Consider the following 20,123-nt stretch of genomic DNA (forward strand, 5'->3'; position numbering starts at 1 on the left):
AGGGCCACCTGGGCGGCTCAATCAGTTAAGCGTCTGCCTTCAGCTCCGGTCATGATACCAGGGTCCTGGGATCAAGCCCCATATCAGGCTCCCTGCTCAGCGAGGAGCCTGCTTTTCCTCTCCTCCCTGCTTGTGCTGTCTTTCTCTCTCAAATAAATAAAAAATAATTTTTTTTCTAAAAAGAAAGAAAATTTGAAGTTCTAGACTGCAAGAAACCATTAAAAAGTTGCAGTGATTGAGAAAGTACAAGTTGGATATGGATAGAGTGTTATGACTTTTAGCAATCTATTTGGCTTTTTAAACTATGTACCTGTACCACTTTGATAAAATTAAAAATTAAATTTAAAAAATTAATATGAGGTAGCGGCACCTGGGTGGCTCAGTCAGTTAAGTGTGAGACTCTTGATTTCAGCTCAGGTCATGAACTCACCGTTGTGAGATTGAGCCCTGCATTGGGCTCTGAGCTGGGCATGGAGCCTGCTTAAGATTCTCTATCTCCCCCTCCCCCTCTGTCCCTCCCCCGTCCTTCCCTCTCTAAAAATAAAAATAATAACAATAACAATAATTATAATAATAACATGAGGTAGCTAAGAACTGACTTGTGGACCTTCTACAAAGACAAGAAAATATACTGAGTGTTTAAGCTGTCTTTAAGCCAACATTTGCTTTTCTTATTCTGTAGTAAAATATAAGAATATACATATATTTTGTTATAGAGAGGTTTAGCATGCCAAATCCAAACTCACAGTTACAAGATAGAAAGCTTATTCAATGGACAATGCCTGTTGGCGGGATTTTGGTATATGCTTCTGCCATGTGTTTGAGTAAGTATGTTTTATTTCTTAATACAGTCTGGATTTTTGCTAAGGCTGTGTTTGGGTTTCCGTTTAACTTTAGTTCAATCATGTCAACAGCTGTTACAAAATACCAAGAACGAAGTCTTACTAATCCAAGAGTTTAATGGCAATCCTACTGAAATATATAGAAATTTGATAGAAACTGGGTGACTGGTGCAATGAGGTCCATTTAATTCAGGTTTTCTCCTGCTTGGTTATTCGAGCTGCTTTGACAAGCAGTATTTTGCATTAGTATAAATTATTTTGGTGTTATTATTTCTTACAAAATGGTGGGTTTACTTTCAAGATGTGTCTTTTTATTTGTTGTTTCATTTTTGTGCCTTTTTTGTTTCTTCTTCATTGTTACAACGTGTCTTTGAAGAGCTTGCTACACTCACTAATGTAGACTTTACTCACCTTTAAACCAAAATTTCCTCCAATTGAACATATCTCTCACTTTATACTGAAAACCCACAAAAAGATGGGATTCATTGTACAAAAATTTAACCATGATACAAGTGAATTTTATTTCTGTGAAATAACTAAAAGGTCACGAGGGAGAGAAAAATACTAAATTGTTGCCTAGTCGTGGAACACCAATTGTAGGGTCTTTTGTCTATCTCTCCAGAGAAAGAAGGAAAGAGTGACAACTGATGTATATACCCTTGGAGGAGTACAACCTTTATGGAGAACAATATTACAATAAATATAGCAAAAAAAAAAAACCCGAAAAGGTGCAGAAAAGGTGCACACCCCAAATTAAAAAGAATGTATTAGGATGGCTACTTTTTTGTTGTTTTGTTTTGCTTTATGTACATAAATCTATATATATGTATATGAATGTGTATGTATATATAACTGACAATGGCAAATGCTGGAGCAACTGGAGCTCTCACACATTGCTGGTGGGAGTGAAAAACGGTACAACCACTATGACAGTTTGGCTGTTTCTTACAAAGTTAAACATACACTTAACATACAACCCAGCACGGGGTTTTCACTCCCACTACTACTCCCACCCAAGAACAATAAAAAAATAGGTTCCTTCAAAAACCCGTACTCAAATGTTTATAGTGATTTGATTCTAGGTTGCTAAAAACTAGAAACAACCCACATGTTCTTCAACCGGTAAATGGATAAGCAAACTGTGGTACATCCATAGAGTGGAAAAACTCAGCAATAAAATGCAGCAAATTTCTGATATGCAACAACATGAATGAATGCTAAGTGAAAGAAGCCAGACTCCAAAGATTACATACTGTATAATTTAATATATAAGACATTCTGGGAAAGGCAAAATTATAGGGTCAGAAAACAGATCAGTAGTTACCAAAGGATGAGTATGGGAAGAGAAGCTGACTACAAGGGGCACAAGAGAATTACAGTGCAGCGGGGGTGATGAACTGTATCTTGATTACGACAGTGGTTACGTGACTGTATACATTTGTCAAAACACATAGAACTATACACTAGCAAGGATGAATTTTACTGTATGTAAGTTATACCTCCATAAACGTGACTTTTAAAAAAGGATTGGGGGCACCTGGGTGGCACAGTTGGTTAAACACCCGATTCTTGATTTCTGCTCAGGTACTGATCTCAGCGTCAGGAGATCGAGCCCTGCATCAGGCTCCATGCTCAGCGTGGAGTCTGCTTAAGACTCTCACTCCCTATCCTTCTGCCCACCCCCACCATGGGCTCTCTCACTCAAATAAATAAATCTTTTTTAAAAAAGGTTGAGTTTGAACTTTTTCATAATAAAAAATTAAAAGAAAAAGCATAGATGCTCTTGCAATTCTAGGAATCAATTGGATAATGTGTAAATATGTATGAACAAGAATATTCTCATTGAAATACTGTTATAGATAAAAACTGGAAAAAAAAAAAACTCTAACGATCCCAAGGCAGAGAATTGGTTACATATACCAGGTTATTTCTATACAATACTATGAAGTTTAAACTGATGACAGAGAAGGGAAGAGTGGGTTCATAGCGAACTTCTTTGTGTGACTGGGTTCATTGTGAGTATAAATATTTCACTACCAGAAAATTCAAATGTATCTGGTGCTTAGAGTAACTCCAGAAACAAATGCGGGGTTACTATGTTTTGCTTAGTTAGAATGTTGATAAGGGCGCCTGGGTGGCACAGAGGTTAAGCGTCTGCCTTCGGCTCAGGGCATGATCCCGGCGTTGTGGGATCGAGCCCCACATCGGGCTCCTCCGCTATGAGCCTGCTTCTTCCTCTCCCACTCCCCCTGCTTGTGTTCCCTCTCTCGCTGTCTCTCTGTCGAATAAATAAATAAAATCTTTTTAAAAAAAAAAGAATATTGATAAATATAAGATTAGTAGGGGAAGAAGTGAATGTAAATTATAATTAAAGAATTTCTGATAGTGATAATACTTTGTAGTTCTAGTGAATATGAATATATACAGGGTTTTTTATATGTTCAATAATTTAATATGTAGGTCTCATTCCTTTTGTAATTAAAAAAAGGAACAAGTCATCTATTAAAGCAAAAGAAAGAAAAACAGGGATACCTTTTTATTGACATTGAAGAACGTTCACAAAATAATGTTAGAAAAAAAGGTTATGGGCCAAATATGTGTATAGTATGGTTCCATTTTTGTAAAAAGTACAATACTTATACATACAAAATGTATGCACTTATTTTTTTTAAAGATCTTATTTATTCATTTGAGAGAGAGAGCATGCACACAAGCAGAGGAGAGAGGTAAAGGAAGAAGAAGACTCGCCGCTGAGCAGGGACCCAGATGCCGGGCTCGATCCCAGGACCCCAGGATCATGACCTGAACCCAAAGCAGACGCTTAACCATCTGAGCCACCCTGGTGCCACAAAATGTATGCATTTAGATGTAACTTCATAGAAAAACGTTTGTAAAATACCAGGATATTAACATGGCTATTTCTAATTGAAGGAATTTTAAGTGATTTAATTTTCTTTCTTTTCTGAATCTTCTATTTTCCCTGAATTCATCAGGTATTATTTGTATAATTAAAAAATAATAAAATAATAACAATTAAAAGGAAAAGTGACAAGCCATTGTTAAGATCCGATGTTCTCTACCATTCTAAAGCCAACCCCAAGTAATTATTTCCTTTGTTTGTTTGTTTGTTTGTTTTTAAGTACGCTGCACGCCCAGAGTGGAGTCCAAAGTGGGGCTTGTGGGACACCTGGGTGGCTCAGAAGGTTAAGAGTCTGCCTTCGGCTCAGGTCATGATCCCAGGGTTCTGGGATTGAGCCCCTCATCCCCGCATCGGGGTCCTTGATCAGAGGGGAGCCTGCTTCACCCTCTCCCTCTGCCTGCCACTCCCCCTGCTTGTTCTCTCTCTCTCTCTGTCAAATAAATAAATAAATAAAATCTTTTAAAAATTAAAAAAAAAAAAAAGCCCACGAAGTAGGGCTTGAACTCATGACCCAAGATCAAGATCTGAGCTGAGATCAAGTCGGAGGCTTAACCGACTGAGCCACCCAGGCATCCCTCCTTTTTATTTTTTTTTTAAAGGAGCAAAAAAAGTCACTTTTTCCCAACGTGAATGGATTTGTAACCAGCCTGTGAGAGTACTACTTAATTAAAATATATGTAATACCTGAAATAATAAGTGCATTGAATAGTAGAATAGTAGAAAGAATGCAAGATCTATGAGCCCATTAATAGCTGCATTTCACTTTTGCAGATATTCCTTAGAAATGACTTGAAGCTTAAAAAAAAAACCTTCTGTTTTCCTTAAGGGTTTTTGGTTTTGTTTTTTAAAGTATTTTAACATGTTTTGAGTGAGGGGCCAGTCAGAACCTGATTCTTTGTCCCACGACTTCAGCCAAGTCACTTTACCTTTTAAGACTCACATCCTTTTAAAAAATGTATAGCTACAGAGGGGAGCCTGCTTCTCCCTCTGCCTCTGCCTGCCACTCCCCCTGCCTGTGCACTCTCTCTCTCTCTCTTTCTCTCGCTCTCTCTCTGACAAATAAATAAAATCCAAATCGTTTGTCGCAATCTGATCTGAGAACAGACTTTGTATCTGGGGGATGATTTAAACCAGTAATAAGCAACCCATTATAACAAGATTATGCTATATTATCCACTGATTCTTATTCCTATAGTGATTCAGACATAATAGTTCCTTCAAAAACAAAAAATATCTTTAACTAGAATCTTCTCACCATGGAAGGGAAGTGGTAGAAGTGTTAACGTCTTTTGTTTGGGCTGATATACAATGTTCTTTTGAGTTAGACGAATGGTAGAGAATAAGGAGAAAAGGAAGAAGACAGGCAGAAAGAGGCAGTCATCAGAGCAGATGGAACAAATAACTGCAATTCTAGGGCACCCTGCTATCCCTTTTCCTTCCTTCTTGCAGAGGAAGCAATTTATAAAATGGGATAAAGAGAATCCTTCTTTGACATAGCCTATCCTTTGGTGTCAAATCTCCAGACAGTGAAGCAAGAGTCTGCCTGCCTCGGACTGGAATTTTTTGTTGTTACATAGAACTCTAGGACCTGCTCCCATTCTGTGGAAAAATTGTTGCTATCAGGTAAAGAAAATCTCAAGGCTAGTTACCCATCCTCTTTGATTCCCATAACATTTTGCGCTACCATTTAGAACTCCTCAGTGTTGCAGCCTAGTAATGGGGTATGGGATCTGGAGCCCTTAAGAGATTGTGCAATTCTTGAGGTCAGGGATTACCTCTTGTTAATTTTTTGTTTCTAGGGCACGGCATGGTGACTAGTATCCAGAAGTCCTCAATATATGATTGTATACTAGTGAAGGTATTGTGGCTCATCTCCATATAGATGACTGCAGATAACAATTCCAGATGGCTGGAAGCCCTACCATGAATGGCAAACTCCCTAATACCTCCTCTACTCCCGCTGGTATAGGGCATTGATTCTCAAGTGTGGTCCCCTCAGACCATCAGTATCACCTGAGGACCTACTATAAATGCAGTTCTCTGGACATAATCCGGACCTACAGAATCAGAAACTATGGGAGGGAGGCCCAGAAATCTGTAATTTAACAAGCTTTCCAGATGATTCTGATGCACACTGATGTTTGAGAACCAGTGGTATCGTAGGAAGTCCAATGGTGTCTGTGCCCTTGCTCTGGTTCAGCTTAACTGCTATGTGTCTAACCATGAGAGAATCCCAAGCCCCTCAAAACTCTGTCTTTACGGTATAACAAGGAAGTTGGGATGACGCCTGAGAACCCTTCTGGTCTAAAATTCTGCAAAATACCAAAGACAGAGAGAAAGTAAATAAATGTTCCAGTGACTAGATTTAGTCGTTCAGTCAAGCAAATATGTATGTACCAGGCAGTGATCTGGGCATGGAATCAGTGCAGGACACAAAATTACTCCCTTTTTTTTAAAGATTTTATTTATTTATTATTTGAGAAAGAGCACACGACAGCACGAACGAACAGGGGGGAGGAGGGAGGGCAGGGTGGCAGGGGTAGAAGGAGAGGGAGAAGCAGGCTCCCCGGTGAGCAGGGAGACAGGTGCCTGACTCAATCCCAGGACCCTGGGACCATGACCTGGGCCAAAGGCAGACGCTTAACCCACTGAGCCACCCAGGTGCCCCACAATTACTCCTTTTTAATTAAAGTTGAAAGATTCCAGATCACAAACTTGTCTTCTGTCTATAATAGTCTCACATTGCATTTGTTGTGCAATGTGAACAGGAAAGCTGAGAAAATGATCCAGAATTCTGATCACCCCTCCCCCAAATTACCTGGACTTTAATTTTTTTTTTTTTTTACTTTGACTTCAATTCTTGAAGCTCTTATGTTTGCTTAAGGGGCTTCGGTACTCGTGTTAGGAGACAAGGGTTTGATAATAAATGTGATTATCTACCAAATTAGAATATCTCTGGGTCTACATTATTTCATGGCACAAAGTTGCTTGCTCTTTCAGGAAATTGAATTCCATCTAATTGTCTCCTCATTGATTCTCTTTTCTCAGTAATTAGTTACCAACTGTATTGCTTGAGTAAGTTCCTGTGTTGGCCATTCTCCTTTCGTTTTGTTTTGTTTTGTTTTAATTTATGTATTTGAGAGAGAGCAGAGGGAGAGGGAGAAGCAGACTCCCCACTGAGCAGGGAGCCTAAGGGGGGGGGGTGTGGGGCTCAACTCCAGGACCCTGAGATCATGACCCGAGTTGAAGGCAGATGCTTAACTGGCTGAGCCATCCAGGCGCTCCTCCTTTCTTTTTGATCTGCCTCCCTCCCACACTGAACTCTTGTATACACCACCACACAAGCTCAGAGTACTTAGTGGGCTCCTGGAAGGTGTTTTAGACTATTTAGGACATTTGTTGAGTTTAAATATTCTTTTTTTAAAAAAGATTTTATTTATTTATTTGACACAGAGAGAGAGTATGCACAAGCAGGGGGAGCAGCAGGCAGAGGCGCCCCCTAAATATCCTTTTTAAAAGGACCTCTTAACGGGATGCCTGGCTGGCTCAGTTTGAAGAGCATGCAACTCTTGATCTTGGGGCTGTAAGTTCGAGTCGCACGTGGGCTGTAGAGATTACTCATGTAAAAAAAATACAATAATAAAATAAAAAGGACCTTTTAAGAAAAAGCAAACCAAAAGCCACCACACTTGGACACTTGATTCTCTGGCCTGTGCACATTTCACTGCATTTGAAAGGACAGGAGATGGCGCCAGAAGGCAGTGGAATGCCTTGGGTTTGGCCAACTATGGGGTAAGGATTGTGCTGGAGAGAGAAGTAGGAATTAAAACAAAGGTGCCAGAGTTTGAGTAGCTACTAAGGTGAAGGGATTGGGGGGTGGGATGCTATTTTGTTTTGTTTTAACATGTAAGGGTCCTCCTGACACCTACTCCAAATTAGCTTGGTGACAATAGATATATCCATAGTAGAGCCAAAGATCAAAATAAAGGCAAGGGCCTGGAGGAGGGTGCTTGCCTCCTTTTTCCCTCCCTCCCAGAAACTAAGGCCTTTGTCCGCTTGGGAAGCACGAGGGCCTGGAGAGGCTGCTCATTCAGAAGTGGTAAAGTGCTGATATGGGGCTAAGACATTTTTGTGAAACAATGTTTATTTCTGTAGGCAAAATCCCAAATCCCACCAGCGGCGAAACACTTCCCTGCAGCAATCACACACACATTTTAAATGAAAATTTTTAAAATGTAAAAAAAAAAAAAAAAAATTCATGAGACAACCAGGAGGTGGCGCCTGGCAAGACATGTTCCCTGCACGGGGAAGGTGAATTACAGCCCGGGCTGCCGGAAGGGAACTCTGACCTAGCAGAGGTCATTCTGTCCAGGCCCGTTCTTTCCTCCCATGCAATAGATGTCTCTGCTTTTCTTCTTTTCTCTGTTTTTCTGGGTTAACTCTCCTCATTCCCAGGATGTCTAGTTTACACTTCATGCCTTTTTTTCCTCTTAGATGAGAGGGGTGGGGCTCTGGGGGAATCTCAAAACATAAAATGCGCCTGTAAGGGAAAAATAATTCTGAGGGTGATGAGAAAATGGAAAAGGAAATGACATCTGCCAAACGGTTTTGCTTCGCAGATCAGTCACAGGGGCCAGAAAGGCAGGGCCGCTCCTGCCTCCGCAGGCCCTGAGGATGGAGCTCATGCATTACTCTGTTCATTCGGCTTTTCTCCTGCTCCTTATTTAGCTTCTGCTCCCTTTGTTTTGGCTATTTCTTGCTCCTTGGCAGGAGGGATGAGCGCAGAGGGAGCTCAGATGGGTGCATCCTCAGGGCCGGTGACCCTGGTGAGGTACACGGAGGAGAAAGAGGTCTCAGTGTCTGGCTTGAAACTATCTGTGTGTTTCACATTCTCTACCGAGGGATTTAGGATGTACATTCCAATCGGGATTTCCAGTCCCGTGGGCAAACAAGCACCAGCCCACATTCCTGAGACCCAGCAGCCGCTATGCTCCACTCATCCAGCTCCCTGGTGGCAGATTTCACTCAGTCCCACGTGTCCGGCCTCAGCCCTTTGTTGAGCTGGAGGGAAGACCCTGGGCCCCACTTCCAACTAGATCACATGGTCTCTCTCTGCTCCCTCCCCTCCTTTTCTCTAGAGTCTGCCTTTTTTTTTTTTTTTTTTTTACGGTGGTAATGATTGTTTCGGAGGTCTCCCCATCTCTCCTCCTGCCCTGGTCTCCCTGCCAGGGGTCAGTGTCCTCTTCAATGACAAAAGCCGCCCTAGATCTGGGCTCCCTGGGGAGGGAGGTGGCTGGGTCTGGCAGTTGGAGCCGCTGTCTCTCCATGGTGCTGCTGCAGCCCCTCCCCCGCTGGGCACACAAATGGGCTTTATACAGCAAACAAAACCACCCCCCCACCCCGGCCACACAGGCACGTGGACCCAAGCCTCACCATGGGAAGGGCTGGTGACAGGCGCAGGAAGAGATGGCTCCAAGCAAGTTCTCTTGACTCACTTCTCTTCTTTATTTTCCACAAGCTAGGTTTTAGCGCTTGACTTTCTACCCTCCACCTGCACCCTGAGTCCCCAACTGCTGTCTCCGAACTCTGGACTCTTCCTGTTCCGGGGCAGCTCAAATCCTGCAGGGGACAGGGAAAAGGTCCTCCCACCCACTGCCCCATGCCACCCAGGGGAGTTGCTCCTCGGAGAAGCCAGACGGGGAATGAGAACACAGTGTCCCCCTGAGGGGGCTGGATTGGACCCCCAAGCCTTCCTTCCGTGCCCCCGGCCCACTCCAGGGGACACCCACCTGGACAGTGCCCTTGCAAAGAGCAGAGGAAGGAAGAGCTCACCCCAGCTGGGCTCCTGAGCCAAGGCCAGGGCTCCCGCGAACCCGCAGCACGCTCCAGCTCTGCATGCCTAATAGGCTATTTAAGGAGCTGTTCACCAGCAACCCAGGCAGCCCCCCCCCCCAGCACGTACACTCATCCAGAGCCACCTTAAAAGCAGGAGGCAATTGTGAGGTTGCTGGCCAGCAAGTGGAGTGAAGACCGTAGAGGTAGATTAAAAAAGAGCGAGGCAGCGAGAGATTTGTCCCAGGGACCCAAAACATTACGGTACCCTACTGAAAACCAAATCCCCTGGAAGCCTGAAGAGACACAGAGACCGCAAGAGAAAAAGAGAGAAATACAATCAGCTCAGCTCCAAGAAACTCCTCTCTCTCTCTCTCTCTCTCTCTCTCTCTCTGTCCCTCCCCCCTCCTTCCTCCCTCTCCTTCCCTCTTCCCCCCCACCCCACTCTTTCTCCGCCAACCCTAGTCCTCAAGTCCCCAAAGTCCCAGGACCTGCATCTTCCAGGGATACCATGTTGGTCTTCACTCTGCTGCTGGAGGTGATTTGGATCCTGGCTGCAGAAGCGGGTAGGTACATTTGGATGCCTGTGTGTCTGTCTGTGCTGATGTCCACATGCTGCCAGGTTTGCTTAATGGGGGGAGGGGAATATAAAAGGAAGCCTAGGAGCTTGAATAATAGACTCAGGGATGTGGGGAAAGAGGAGTGGCGAGAAGAGCACGTCCCTTCTTCCTGCTTTGCCTGTCCAGCCTTGCTGTTTGTGGGACTGGGGGGGAGGGCTGGGGAGCGGGATGTGTACACACACTGCGGGAATCTCCTGGCAGGCTACAGAGCCTCTCCGCACTCTTTCCTGCACTGCCCTAAGTCGCAGGCAACCCTCCCAGGCCTTCTTTATTTCCGAACTCCCTCAACTAGGGAGCCAAGGAGGCATGGAGTTAAAAAAATAAAGAGGACTGATGTGGGTGGGTGGGATACCCCCCCGCACCCCCTGACTAACTTAGATTCTTATCCCCAACTACAAATCTCATGGCCAATGTCCACTCTTAATTCTATGAGGCGACTGGTTTCCCAGTTTCTTCCTAAAAGCAGTAGCAATAATAGTCAACACTGTCGGGCCCTTTACAGCTTACAAAGGACTTTCAGAAGCTCCCAGGAGATGAGGAGGACTCTGGAGAACGGGCTTCGGTGTTCCCAAGAGTGTCCCGAGGACCCCTACCCCTCATTTTTGTGTTTCCTATGTCTAGCACAGTATCCCGTAGACAGTAGGTGTGTGGTAAAGATCCCTGGGAAGAGCAGGGGGAGGGGAAGGGCCTGGAGAACAGAGGCGGAATGCAGGGATGATGGGTGAGGGGGCCAGCCAAATGGAGAGCTGGAAAGTGCATCTAAAGGAAAAGAAAAAAAAAAACAGGGAAAAAAGAGGACGAGGTGGAGAATCAGCCCGTTGGGGATTTGGTGGGAGGGGAAGGTAAGGCTGTCAGCCTGCCCCAAACGGAACCAGGGAATTCAAGTTGTCCCATGGCACTGGTGAGAGGCTGCCTCCAGCCCTTCCCCTTGGGCTGCTTTTCAGAGTTGTCTGAACCAAGGGATGGGTCAGAACAAGAGCCCAAGGATGAGATCAAGGATATCTCAGAAGTCTGAGGGATTTGAGGGAATGAGAGAGACAGACGAAGGAATTTAGAATTTTTTTCCCCAGAGCTTGAATTTGAACTAGAACTGGAATAATACAGAGAAAACGTGCAGGAAGGCCTTCCTTTTCCCGCTGAAGCCCTTTGGCCCTGGGTGAGACTGGCCCCGCAGACCGCCAGCCTTCCAGCCTGAGACAGGACTGCACGAGAGCCTGGCATGTGACCCAGCTGGCAGCTCTCTTTCCCACACACAATGCTTCACTTTCAGCCTGTCTCTGCCAGCCTGGTGCCTGTGCTCACCCACCACCCTCAACGTGGCGGGGACCCTGCCCCGACTCCCACCTTCCCTAGCCATCTGGGGACCTAGAGAGGAGAGGCTTCTGGTCATGGGGAAAGTTTCCTTCAGCGCTACGAGGACCCGAGGGGGAACTTCAGTGTTAATTCACAGCTAAGGGCCTCGCCTCACGCGCCCGACACGATGCTTCAAAGCCTATGAGGGATGGCCCTTCTCCCCTTGGTAGCACCATCGCCCCCCACCACCTGTTTCCCCCTGCCTTGTTCCAGGCCCTCCCCTCCACACCCACACCTCGCCCCGGGCTCGCGAGCATCGCACCGGCGCGGCCCCGGCAGGAGAGCCGTGGGGGCGGGGCCAGCGGCGCAGTCGGCCCGGGTTATTTTAGTCTCCGGGCTCCGGCTCCTCGCCCCCCTCCCCCTCCTTAGCACGCACCCGCGCCGCCCCGCTGGCGATTTGACATCGGCCCCCCGACCTTTCCGCCGAGGTGTAGGATTTCAAGGCTTCCTTCGCGAAGGGCTTGGGGAGGAGGGTGGAGAAAGAACGGCGGGAGGTGGGGCAGGAGGAGTGTCGGCGGGAGGCCGAGGGCCGCGGACGCCGCCCGCTGCGCCGGCTGCAGCTGCGCTCTCTCCGCCTTGCAGGTCAGCACTGGACACACGAGGGTGAGCGCAGAGCCCGAGGCCTTCCGCTACCCCTTTCACACTGGGACCTCTTCACCTGCCAGGAGGACTTCTGTCGAGTGTGCGGGGATCTCCCTGTAGCTTCCGACCCTAGCTCCTCCCTCCCGCAGGCCCCCAGGCCCTACCTTTTACATATAAGACTCCTGGCCCAGTTCTGTCACCCCCCCCCAAACACACACACACACCCCGATTCAACAGAAAGGCTAGAGACGTCCTCAGTCAGTCTGTGTGGAATGAGGGTGCTGGCGTGGAGAGGAAACCAGGTAGGGAAAGGAACGCTGAGCTTCGCTGCCAGTCCACTTCCTGGCTCTTTTTCTGACCTCATAGATCCTACTTGCATCTGGAATTGGGACAGAGCCTGAGGTCAGGGGTGAGGAAGAGGCTGGCAGGATAGGTGGTGACCGTGGTGGAGGTGGATTCAATTCCCCTGAACTGCTGACTAATAAGCAAATCCCAGAGTCAGTGCAAGGTCCTGTGTGAGAGTAAAAAATGAACGGTGGGAAGTCAGCAGAGGGGATGGAATCCCCAGGCCACTTCACAGGGGGGCCCCCAAGGAGACGTGCTCTTTCTAGAATCATTTTATTTCCCCAGCTTTTCTGCTTCTGCTCTAGTCCCACCTCTCCAGGTATGCAGGTTTTCTATCCATCCCCTTTTCCTTTCATTCAGCTTTCTTGTCCCCAAACTACAGGTGAGTAAAAGCCACTACTTTCATCTATCAGGAAAGCTGGGGTGTCATCACTGCCTCAGGGAAGGCGACGGGTCCTGCTGCATCAAATCCAGCAGGGACCCCTGCCTCACCTGACCCCGTATGACTGGGGTCTTTGCCAAGGTTGGGGGGGGGAGTTCCTTAAGGGTGGCTGGGGATTGGAGGGCAGGACAAATTCCATGGTAATCCCCACCAGGCCCACATGGTCAAGACCACTGGCCAGCCTCTTACCCTGAGTGTGGAAGCAATGCCCAATCCCCCATCAATATCCAGACAGACAGTGTGACTTTTGACCCTGAGTTGCCCGCTCTGCAGCCCCACGGATATGACCAGCCTAGCACTGAGCCTTTGGACCTGCACAACAATGGCCACACAGGTAAGAAGCCCAGGCTCCAAAGAGGTGTAAACTCCAGTTCCAATTAGGAGTCAGGGGAAAGAAGCATTTGCCTAACTTCTAAATTCTCAGAAGGCTTCATCTACAAATTCGTAGATGTGAGATTGGGGATGAGGCTCCTTAAAGCCAAAGGTGGGGAGTGAATGTCTACAGTCAGGGCGGATTTAGCGTCACAGCCTCATTTTGATCCTCACTGAGAAGGGGAGAGATATGATAGAAAAGCAGTGGTGGGAAGGACTGGGTGCTACGGGGCAGGGAGGCAGAAAAGGCTGGTCGAGTCTCCCAAGAACCAGTGGCATTGGAGCAGTGGGAATGTGTCCACACTCATCCACCAACCCTAGCTTGCTCTCTTTTCCTCACAGTGCAACTCTCTCTGCCCCCTACCATGTATCTGGAGGGACTTCCCCGGAAATACGTAGCTGCCCAGCTCCACCTGCATTGGGGTGAGACAGGATCCCTTGGGGGATCAGAGCACCAGATCAACAGCGAGGCCACAGCTGCGGAGGTACCAGGGGGCAAAGCTTGGCCTGGGACATAATGACAGGCACGGTCGGTGCCACGGAAAGGAGGGATCTAGAAACTGGGAAAAGTCATACTTGGAAGATAAGGCCAACCTTTGTGGGACAGGTTTAGGGCACGCTGGAGGTGGTGGTGGTGGCTAGGGTCAAAGCCTTTGGGAAGGGGTAGTGAAGAAACATTAAATGATTTAATTCCCTCTCCTCTCCCTCAGCTCCACATTGTACATTATGATTCTGATTCCTATGACAGCTTGAGTGAGGCCGCTTCAAAGCCTCAGGGCCTGGCTGTCTTGGGCATCCTCATTGAGGTCAGTGGCCCCCCAGTCCATCCCAGGTCTCTCTCCACTCTCTCTGCACCTCTCAGTCCTATTCTGCCCATGTCTATTGCTGCTCTCCTTCCCTAGGCTAGTCAGCAACCTACTCTGACCGTTTATTCCATGTGTGAACGTCTTACTCCAAACATGGACTCATTCCAAACTCTCTCCCTTTCCAGGTGGGTGAGACCAAGAATCCAGTTTATGAACACATTCTGAGTCACTTGCATGAAATTAGGCATAAAGGTGAGCCTGTGAGATTAGGCTTCGGGGGAACTTCCCCCAAAAGGCCTATGAAGCCTAGGATGACAATGACTTAGGGGCCAGGGGTTTCCGCTTCTGGGAGCCCTATCTAGGTAAGCTGGCTACAGTGAGGGAAAGGAGTCCTAGTCTGTTCTCCTCCAGATCAGAAGACTTCAGTGCCTCCCTTCAATGTGGGAGAGCTGCTGCCCCCACAGCTGGACCAGTTCTTCCGCTACAATGGCTCCCTCACCACACCCCCCTGCTACCAGAGTGTGCTCTGGACCGTCTTCAATCGAAGGGCTCAGATTTCAATGGGACAGGTGAGTGGTGGGGAGGTGAGGCAGCAGAGACATAACCTCAGACTCTTTCCCACTCCACAAAGTGAGTGACACTTGTCCCCCATCCCACTCTTCTACTCCTCAGCTGGAAGAGCTCCAGGAGACATTGTTCTCCACAGAAGAGGAGCCCTCTAAGCTCCTGGTACAGAACTACCGAGCCCCCCAGCCTCTCAATCAGCGAACAGTCTTTGCTTCTTTCATCCAAGGTGACTGCACACAGCTTGGAAAAGGAGATGGGAAATTGGGGGACTCAGTGGCAGGAACTAGGGAGCCCCTGGGAAGAAAAGGAAGGCTAGGAGGGGAAGGGGCTTCTAGGACTTGCTTGGACTGGGAATACCGCCCCCCCCAGAGTGCCAGGTGATGAACTCGCCCAGCACAGAGGCAGTGTGCTGCTCCCAGCTGGCATGGGGAGCTCAAGTCCCACTGACCCATGTCTTCTTCCCTTACAGCGGAATCGTTGTATACTGCAGGTAAGACAGCCTGAACCAGGTGTGGGGGGAGGGAGGGGGGCTCCACAGTGCGTGAGGGAAGTCTCAGTATCTATATTAATCCTAGGATGACACCTTCCGTATTTCTCTCTCCCAGGTGAAATGCTGAGTCTGGGAGTGGGAATCTTGGTTGGCTGTCTTTGCCTTCTACTGGCTGTTTATTTCATCGCCAGGAAGATTCGGTGAGGTCCTACTTTCCATTCCCTTGGTCCTTTCTTTTCTACTGAAAAGCCCTCTATTCCATCTTTAATCTGTTTCACCTAGGACCCTAGTCATTTCCACGAACCATTTCCCCTTCCAGGAAGAAGAGGCTAGGAAACCGGAAAAGTGTGGTCTTTACCTCAGCACGAGCCACAGAGGCATAGACTCCCTCACCAACATCATGGATGCTTTCCCCTCATGCCAGTCAGGGAGCTTCTAAAATGAGGTGCAGGGACTGGCCAGAAAATACTGTAGGAGTAGTGGGCAGACAGCCCTCCTTCCACCAGACACCCCCTACAGAGAGGCATGGACAGGCTTTTGTTCTGGAGTAAGAGCAGAGCCTTCAACTTCTCAAAACATATAGGTCAGGACAACACTATGTTGACAATGAAGATGGCAAACTGTGTTTAGTTGTAGGGGAAGCTGGGGATGTACCCCCAAAGTCCTCCACCCCCTTACCTTTATGTCCCTTTCCCTAGATATAGTGCAGGACCTCCCCTTGGGAAAAAGAGTTGCTGCTGTTGGGGTTATATTTTTTGGCTCAATATATCTGGAAATTAAAGTTTCTAATCCTACCTCTGGTCTTCCTTTGGGGCTCTTGAGAGTGGGGGAGTTCCTTAATCGCTCAGGTGGCAGAGGTGGGCAAAGGACAGGGGGAAAGCAGCATGGGTGAATAACTCTTTTTACCCCAGTCCTGCAAGGGGAGATCCACCTCTGAAAAATACTTAACCCAAAGTTCCTGACATGTGAGACCACCAGCCCAGATTTCTGCCCTCATACCAAAGTTACGGTGAAAGGGATCAGAAGTTGCCAGATATGGAAGAAGGTTGGATAAGAGATGTGGGAGGACAGAAATCTCAATTAACATGTTATCCCCTCCCTTAAAAGCCAAGTTCCCCCACAATTATAAAGTCCTTTTTATTAGTCAAAATCACAATCACCTTGATTAAAAGGATGGGACATGCCATCCTCAGCAGAAAATGATACAGTTTATAGAAAACCTCCCTACCCACCCCCCACACCCCAATTAAAAACTAGAAAAAAATCTGCCCTCCTTCCCTGTGACGTCATGGTAGTCTGACTTCTCCAGAGGCAATGCAGCTCTGGAGTGGGCCAGCTCACCGCAGCACCCTCCACTTCACCTTGGGGAGGGGAGGGATGCTGGTGGTCAAGGAGGTTAAAACATTAGTTCCAGTAATACCAGTTTCCCAAACATGCACTTCCTTCCTTTTCCCCAAGGCCTAGGACGAAGGGGAAAGGTGGATAGATATAAGCCCCGCCATGAGGAGCAATTTGAGGAGGGAAAATACAGTTCAAGGAGGTCAGAAGAATTCCAACACACCTCTTCCCTCCCCGACTCAAAAAAAAAAAAAAAGAAGAAGAAGAAGAAAGAAGAGAAAGAAGAGAAACAAAGAGAAAGAAAGGAAAGAAAAGAAAGAAAAGAAGGAAGGGAGGAAGGAAGGAAGGAAGAAAGAAAAGAAAGAAAGAAAAAGAAAGAAAGAAAGAAAGAAAGAAAGAAAGAAAGAAAGAAAGAAAAGAAAGAAAGAAAAAGGCAGTTTGGGGTCTTTATCACACCAAAAATGGTTCCCCTCAGACCTGAGAAAAAGACCAAGATGCCCAGTCTGGGGAGGAGGTACTGGGAAACTGAGAGCTCGTCTACCCTTGAGCCTCCATTAATTTCATCTCCACAGCAACCGCTAAGCTAGGTCCCTTTTCTTGGCAACCTGCACTGTCCAGAACTGGAGATGGAGAAATACAGGGCGAGGAGATCAGGAGGGCACCCCAGGCCTAGGGGTTCCCCCCCACGTTCCCTCAGTCCTCGGGTGGGATGCGCAGGGCAGAATACACCATCACCCGACTGTCCTCCTGCCGTCGGCCTGCAGAGGGGAAGGGGGGTGAGTCTTGCGCAGGGTGAGAGCAGAGCACTGACACATGGGGAGTCCTGGACAACAAGGGGGTCCCCAGATAGTGGGGATAAGTACAGATTCAAACCCACCAGTCACTGACTGGCTGAACCCAGGCTGCTCCTGGTGAAGCCTAGAGACTAAAGGTCACGAGTGGACAAAGCAAAACCCTGAAGGTGGTGGGACAGACCGACGAGGAGACAGAGAATGGTGGGCAATGGACCCGGGCTAGGGCTGGGCTCAGTCATGGGCAGTGGGCAGGCAGGTGGGATCTGTCAGGCGATCAGTCCAGGTAGTCAGTCCTTACACGAGAGGCTGCGCTGAATACTTCGGAGGGAACCTCCAGCTGTGATGAAGGCCCAAAGCCCCATGGAAACAGTGACTGCATAGATGGGCAGCAGGCTGGCCTCGTACCAGGGATTCAGAAATGTCTAGGGATGGGGTAAGAGTAGAAAAGAAGTTAGCTTCTCTGTCTGCCTAATCCCCACATTGTCTTCGTGCCTTTGACCCAAACCTCTCCCTCAGCCCCCCAGTTGGCTCTCTCAAATCATCCAGTCCTTCCCTTCGGGGCACCAACATCTAGTGGTTAAGAGGACTTTGATTTTCAGTCCCTCATAGGTTTCTGCCCCGTCCTGCTCACCTCAGGCATTCTGTATTACAGTTCGACTAATCCCTCCAAACTCCTCCCAGAGCAACCCCAGAGCCGGTTATACAACTGATGCTGAGGTGGGAGACTTCTAAACACTTACCTTGCTGCCTCCTCCCTAGGTATGTTTTAAAATGTTAAGAAGTGAGAATATATCTCCCCTCCATCCCACTCACCATTAAATTTTTTTTCTCTCTAACTCGGGCCCCTGTCCCCAACTCACCAGTCCCGATGTCAGTAGGTGACTCCCAACCACCAGGCCCAAAGCCCAGTACCGTCTCCTCTCACAGGCATCAAAGAACACAACTCCCCAAAAGGTATGGAGCAGGATAATGGCTGCTGTCAGAAAGGCTGCAGGGAGGGAGATGGGGATGAGATACATCCCTCATCTTCTCCCAGCCTCCTGAGATGTTGAGCCAAAGGGGTCTTCTAGCGAAGGCTAATAAATCAGATCAGGGCCAGGGATGGATGGGGCATGAAGGCAAGGGAGAAAGCAGACCCTTACCTGAAGTCAGGAAGTAATAGGGTGAGTCTCCATGGATGCCAACCACACCTGGCCCAAGTGCATCAGCCAAAATATTGATAACAGAGAAGACACCACTGATGATACCGAAGGAAAGACCAGAAACTGGGGGGAAGGAGGGTCTCATCAATGTCAGAGATCTCTACAGCTTGAGTACCAGTGATCCCGCCCCATTCCCAGTCGCAATTCCCCCACACCTACTCTCCCCTCCAGACCACCTCTCCTTGGAAGTCAGGTATGAAGGAAAAGCAGCAGCCACTTAGAGCACGTGGATGTGTTTGGCTTTCCTGAGAGGGGGGGTATCCAACTCCCTCCTCCAGTCCCTCTCCCTTGGCTCACCATAGGCCATCTGGCGGATGGAGATGGGTGATCTTCCGTCCTCACTCAGCGATGCTAACCCCTCATCTGCCTTCCTGGGATGGGGCAGGGTGGGGTGGGGTAGGGGAAATATGAGGGAGGGCAGGAATGCTCCTTTCCCTCTAACGTCCCCCCTTAGTGCCTCCTCTTCCAAACCCACCACCCAGGGGCTGCCCCACTTCTCATAGTGCAATCCTCTGCCCTTCTCCCCTCCGAACCATCCCATCCTCTTACTTAAGCAGCTTGTAGTAGGCAAAGCGGAACACCTCCTGTAGAAGGACGGAGACCGCAGCACCAAAAATCAGGAGGCCATACTGGAGCCGGGCATCTGACCGGTCGGTCACATGGACCAAGATGAACCAGACCACAGAGGCCAAGAGCAAGGAGACCAGCCAGAAAAATGCCCTGAGGAAAGACAAGGGCAATCAGACAGGTCAGGGTAGGGAGAGCCAGAGAAATCAAGGAGGGGAACCAATCAAGGCTGCAGCATGGAAAGTGGAAGTTAGACTTCCGGATGGTCAGGGAGACTGGGAGGAGACAGGATCGGTGTCTCCACCAAAGAAGTCATGTAGGGACCTGGACGCAGGGGAAAGGACAGAAATCTGATTAATGAGTCTTCAGAGCGAGGAGAGTCATAATGTACGCGCACAGCAGGGAGAGCTATCCATTCCTGGATCCTGCCTTAGGCCGGCGGAGGTCAGCACACCCCCCTCACGAGTCTTGGCCTTCGGCCTCCTCTGACGTCGCCGGGAGGAGTATAGGAGGAATCTGTGCGATCCCTGGAAGGCGGAAACCAACTGCGGGAAAGGGCAAATCATCTAAACCCCTGGCTCGACCCTTTCCAATCTTCACCTCCGACTTGTCTCCCCCAACTCAGGCTCCCAAGCTCGCCCAGCCCCTTCCGGATCTCTCGCTCTCTGGCGCCCTCCCGCGTCTTGTCGACCCCCAACTCACCCCGCGACCAGGATGATGACGCGAAGAGGGTCCCCAGCCACAGTGATCAAGAAAAGCGCAAAGGCCGGGCCGAAAGCGACGAAAGTGCATCCGAAAAACACGGCGGCCCCCATGGCTGGGCAGCTGGGGGCGGGGTGGAAAGCCCGGCCAAGAGGGGTGGATGGGGGGAGGACGCCAGCTGGGGAGTCCGCTTGGGGTGGCGACGCGACCCCGTGAGGGGCGCGGTGCAATGTCACCCCCGGACCCCGGGGAAGGGGAGGGGGGGAACACCGAAACCCCAGATACTGGTCCGCGCGACTTCCTCTACGGAAGCCGAGGAGGGAACAAACCCGGGCCGCAGCCCCATGGC

At 48.5% G+C, this 20,123-nt stretch overlaps 2 protein-coding genes and 1 long non-coding RNA gene across 4 annotated transcripts; 1 reads left to right on the plus strand and 2 right to left on the minus strand.

Annotated features, from left to right (window-relative positions):
• Positions 1-7,377: 7,377 nt before the first annotated feature.
• LOC117801045 lies at positions 7,378-12,314 on the minus strand. The gene is made up of 3 exons (XR_004623413.1): positions 11,944-12,314; positions 9,196-10,221; positions 7,378-8,585 (listed from the first exon to the last, which is right to left on the minus strand). It is a non-coding gene; the product is annotated as an uncharacterized LOC117801045 (long non-coding RNA).
• Positions 9,711-15,957, plus strand: CA14 (carbonic anhydrase 14). Of its 2 annotated transcripts, none has more exons than XM_034654203.1 (12): positions 9,711-9,800; positions 10,060-10,160; positions 12,150-12,170; positions 13,091-13,270; positions 13,651-13,793; positions 14,019-14,114; positions 14,300-14,366; positions 14,511-14,683; positions 14,787-14,907; positions 15,151-15,171; positions 15,287-15,371; positions 15,491-15,957. In XM_034654203.1, the coding sequence occupies exons 2-12, from the start codon at positions 10,106-10,108 to the stop codon at positions 15,552-15,554; spliced, it is 1,026 nt and encodes a 341-aa protein (XP_034510094.1). In that variant the 5' UTR covers positions 9,711-9,800; positions 10,060-10,105; the 3' UTR covers positions 15,555-15,957. The 2 variants fall into 2 exon arrangements, with proteins under 2 accessions (XP_034510094.1, XP_002919360.1); XM_002919314.4 differs by having other exon boundaries at positions 14,526-14,683.
• Positions 15,958-16,291: 334 nt separating this feature from the next.
• On the minus strand, positions 16,292-20,059 carry APH1A (aph-1 homolog A, gamma-secretase subunit). Its single transcript, XM_002919313.4, has 7 exons — positions 19,775-20,059; positions 19,055-19,225; positions 18,803-18,876; positions 18,446-18,568; positions 18,164-18,291; positions 17,602-17,725; positions 16,292-17,267 (listed from the first exon to the last, which is right to left on the minus strand). Exons 1-7 carry the CDS (start codon positions 19,885-19,887, stop codon positions 17,203-17,205), a joined length of 798 nt encoding a protein of 265 aa, XP_002919359.3. The 5' UTR covers positions 19,888-20,059; the 3' UTR covers positions 16,292-17,202.
• Positions 20,060-20,123: the final 64 nt, after the last annotated feature.

This window comes from Ailuropoda melanoleuca, chromosome 2 (assembly GCF_002007445.2).
Source record: "Ailuropoda melanoleuca isolate Jingjing chromosome 2, ASM200744v2, whole genome shotgun sequence".
Classification (NCBI taxonomy): domain Eukaryota; kingdom Metazoa; phylum Chordata; class Mammalia; order Carnivora; family Ursidae; genus Ailuropoda; species Ailuropoda melanoleuca.

Excerpts from the sequence above, each read along its gene's own strand:
- CA14 (XM_034654203.1), top strand. The coding sequence starts at position 10,106 with ATGTTGGTCTTCACTCTGCTGCTGGAGGTGATTTGGATCCTGGCTGCA. Across the intron at positions 13,794-14,018 it reads GCGAGGCCACAGCTGCGGAG|CTCCACATTGTACATTATGA; the intron begins GTACCAGGGGGC and ends CCTCTCCCTCAG. Across the intron at positions 14,115-14,299 it reads TCTTGGGCATCCTCATTGAG|GTGGGTGAGACCAAGAATCC; the intron begins GTCAGTGGCCCC and ends CTCCCTTTCCAG.
- APH1A (XM_002919313.4), bottom strand. The coding sequence starts at position 19,887 with ATGGGGGCCGCCGTGTTTTTCGGATGCACTTTCGTCGCTTTCGGCCCG. Across the intron at positions 19,226-19,774 it reads GTCATCATCCTGGTCGCGGG|GGCATTTTTCTGGCTGGTCT; the intron begins GTGAGTTGGGGG and ends GTCTTTCCTCAG. Across the intron at positions 18,877-19,054 it reads GCCTACTACAAGCTGCTTAA|GAAGGCAGATGAGGGGTTAG; the intron begins GTAAGAGGATGG and ends GCCCCATCCCAG.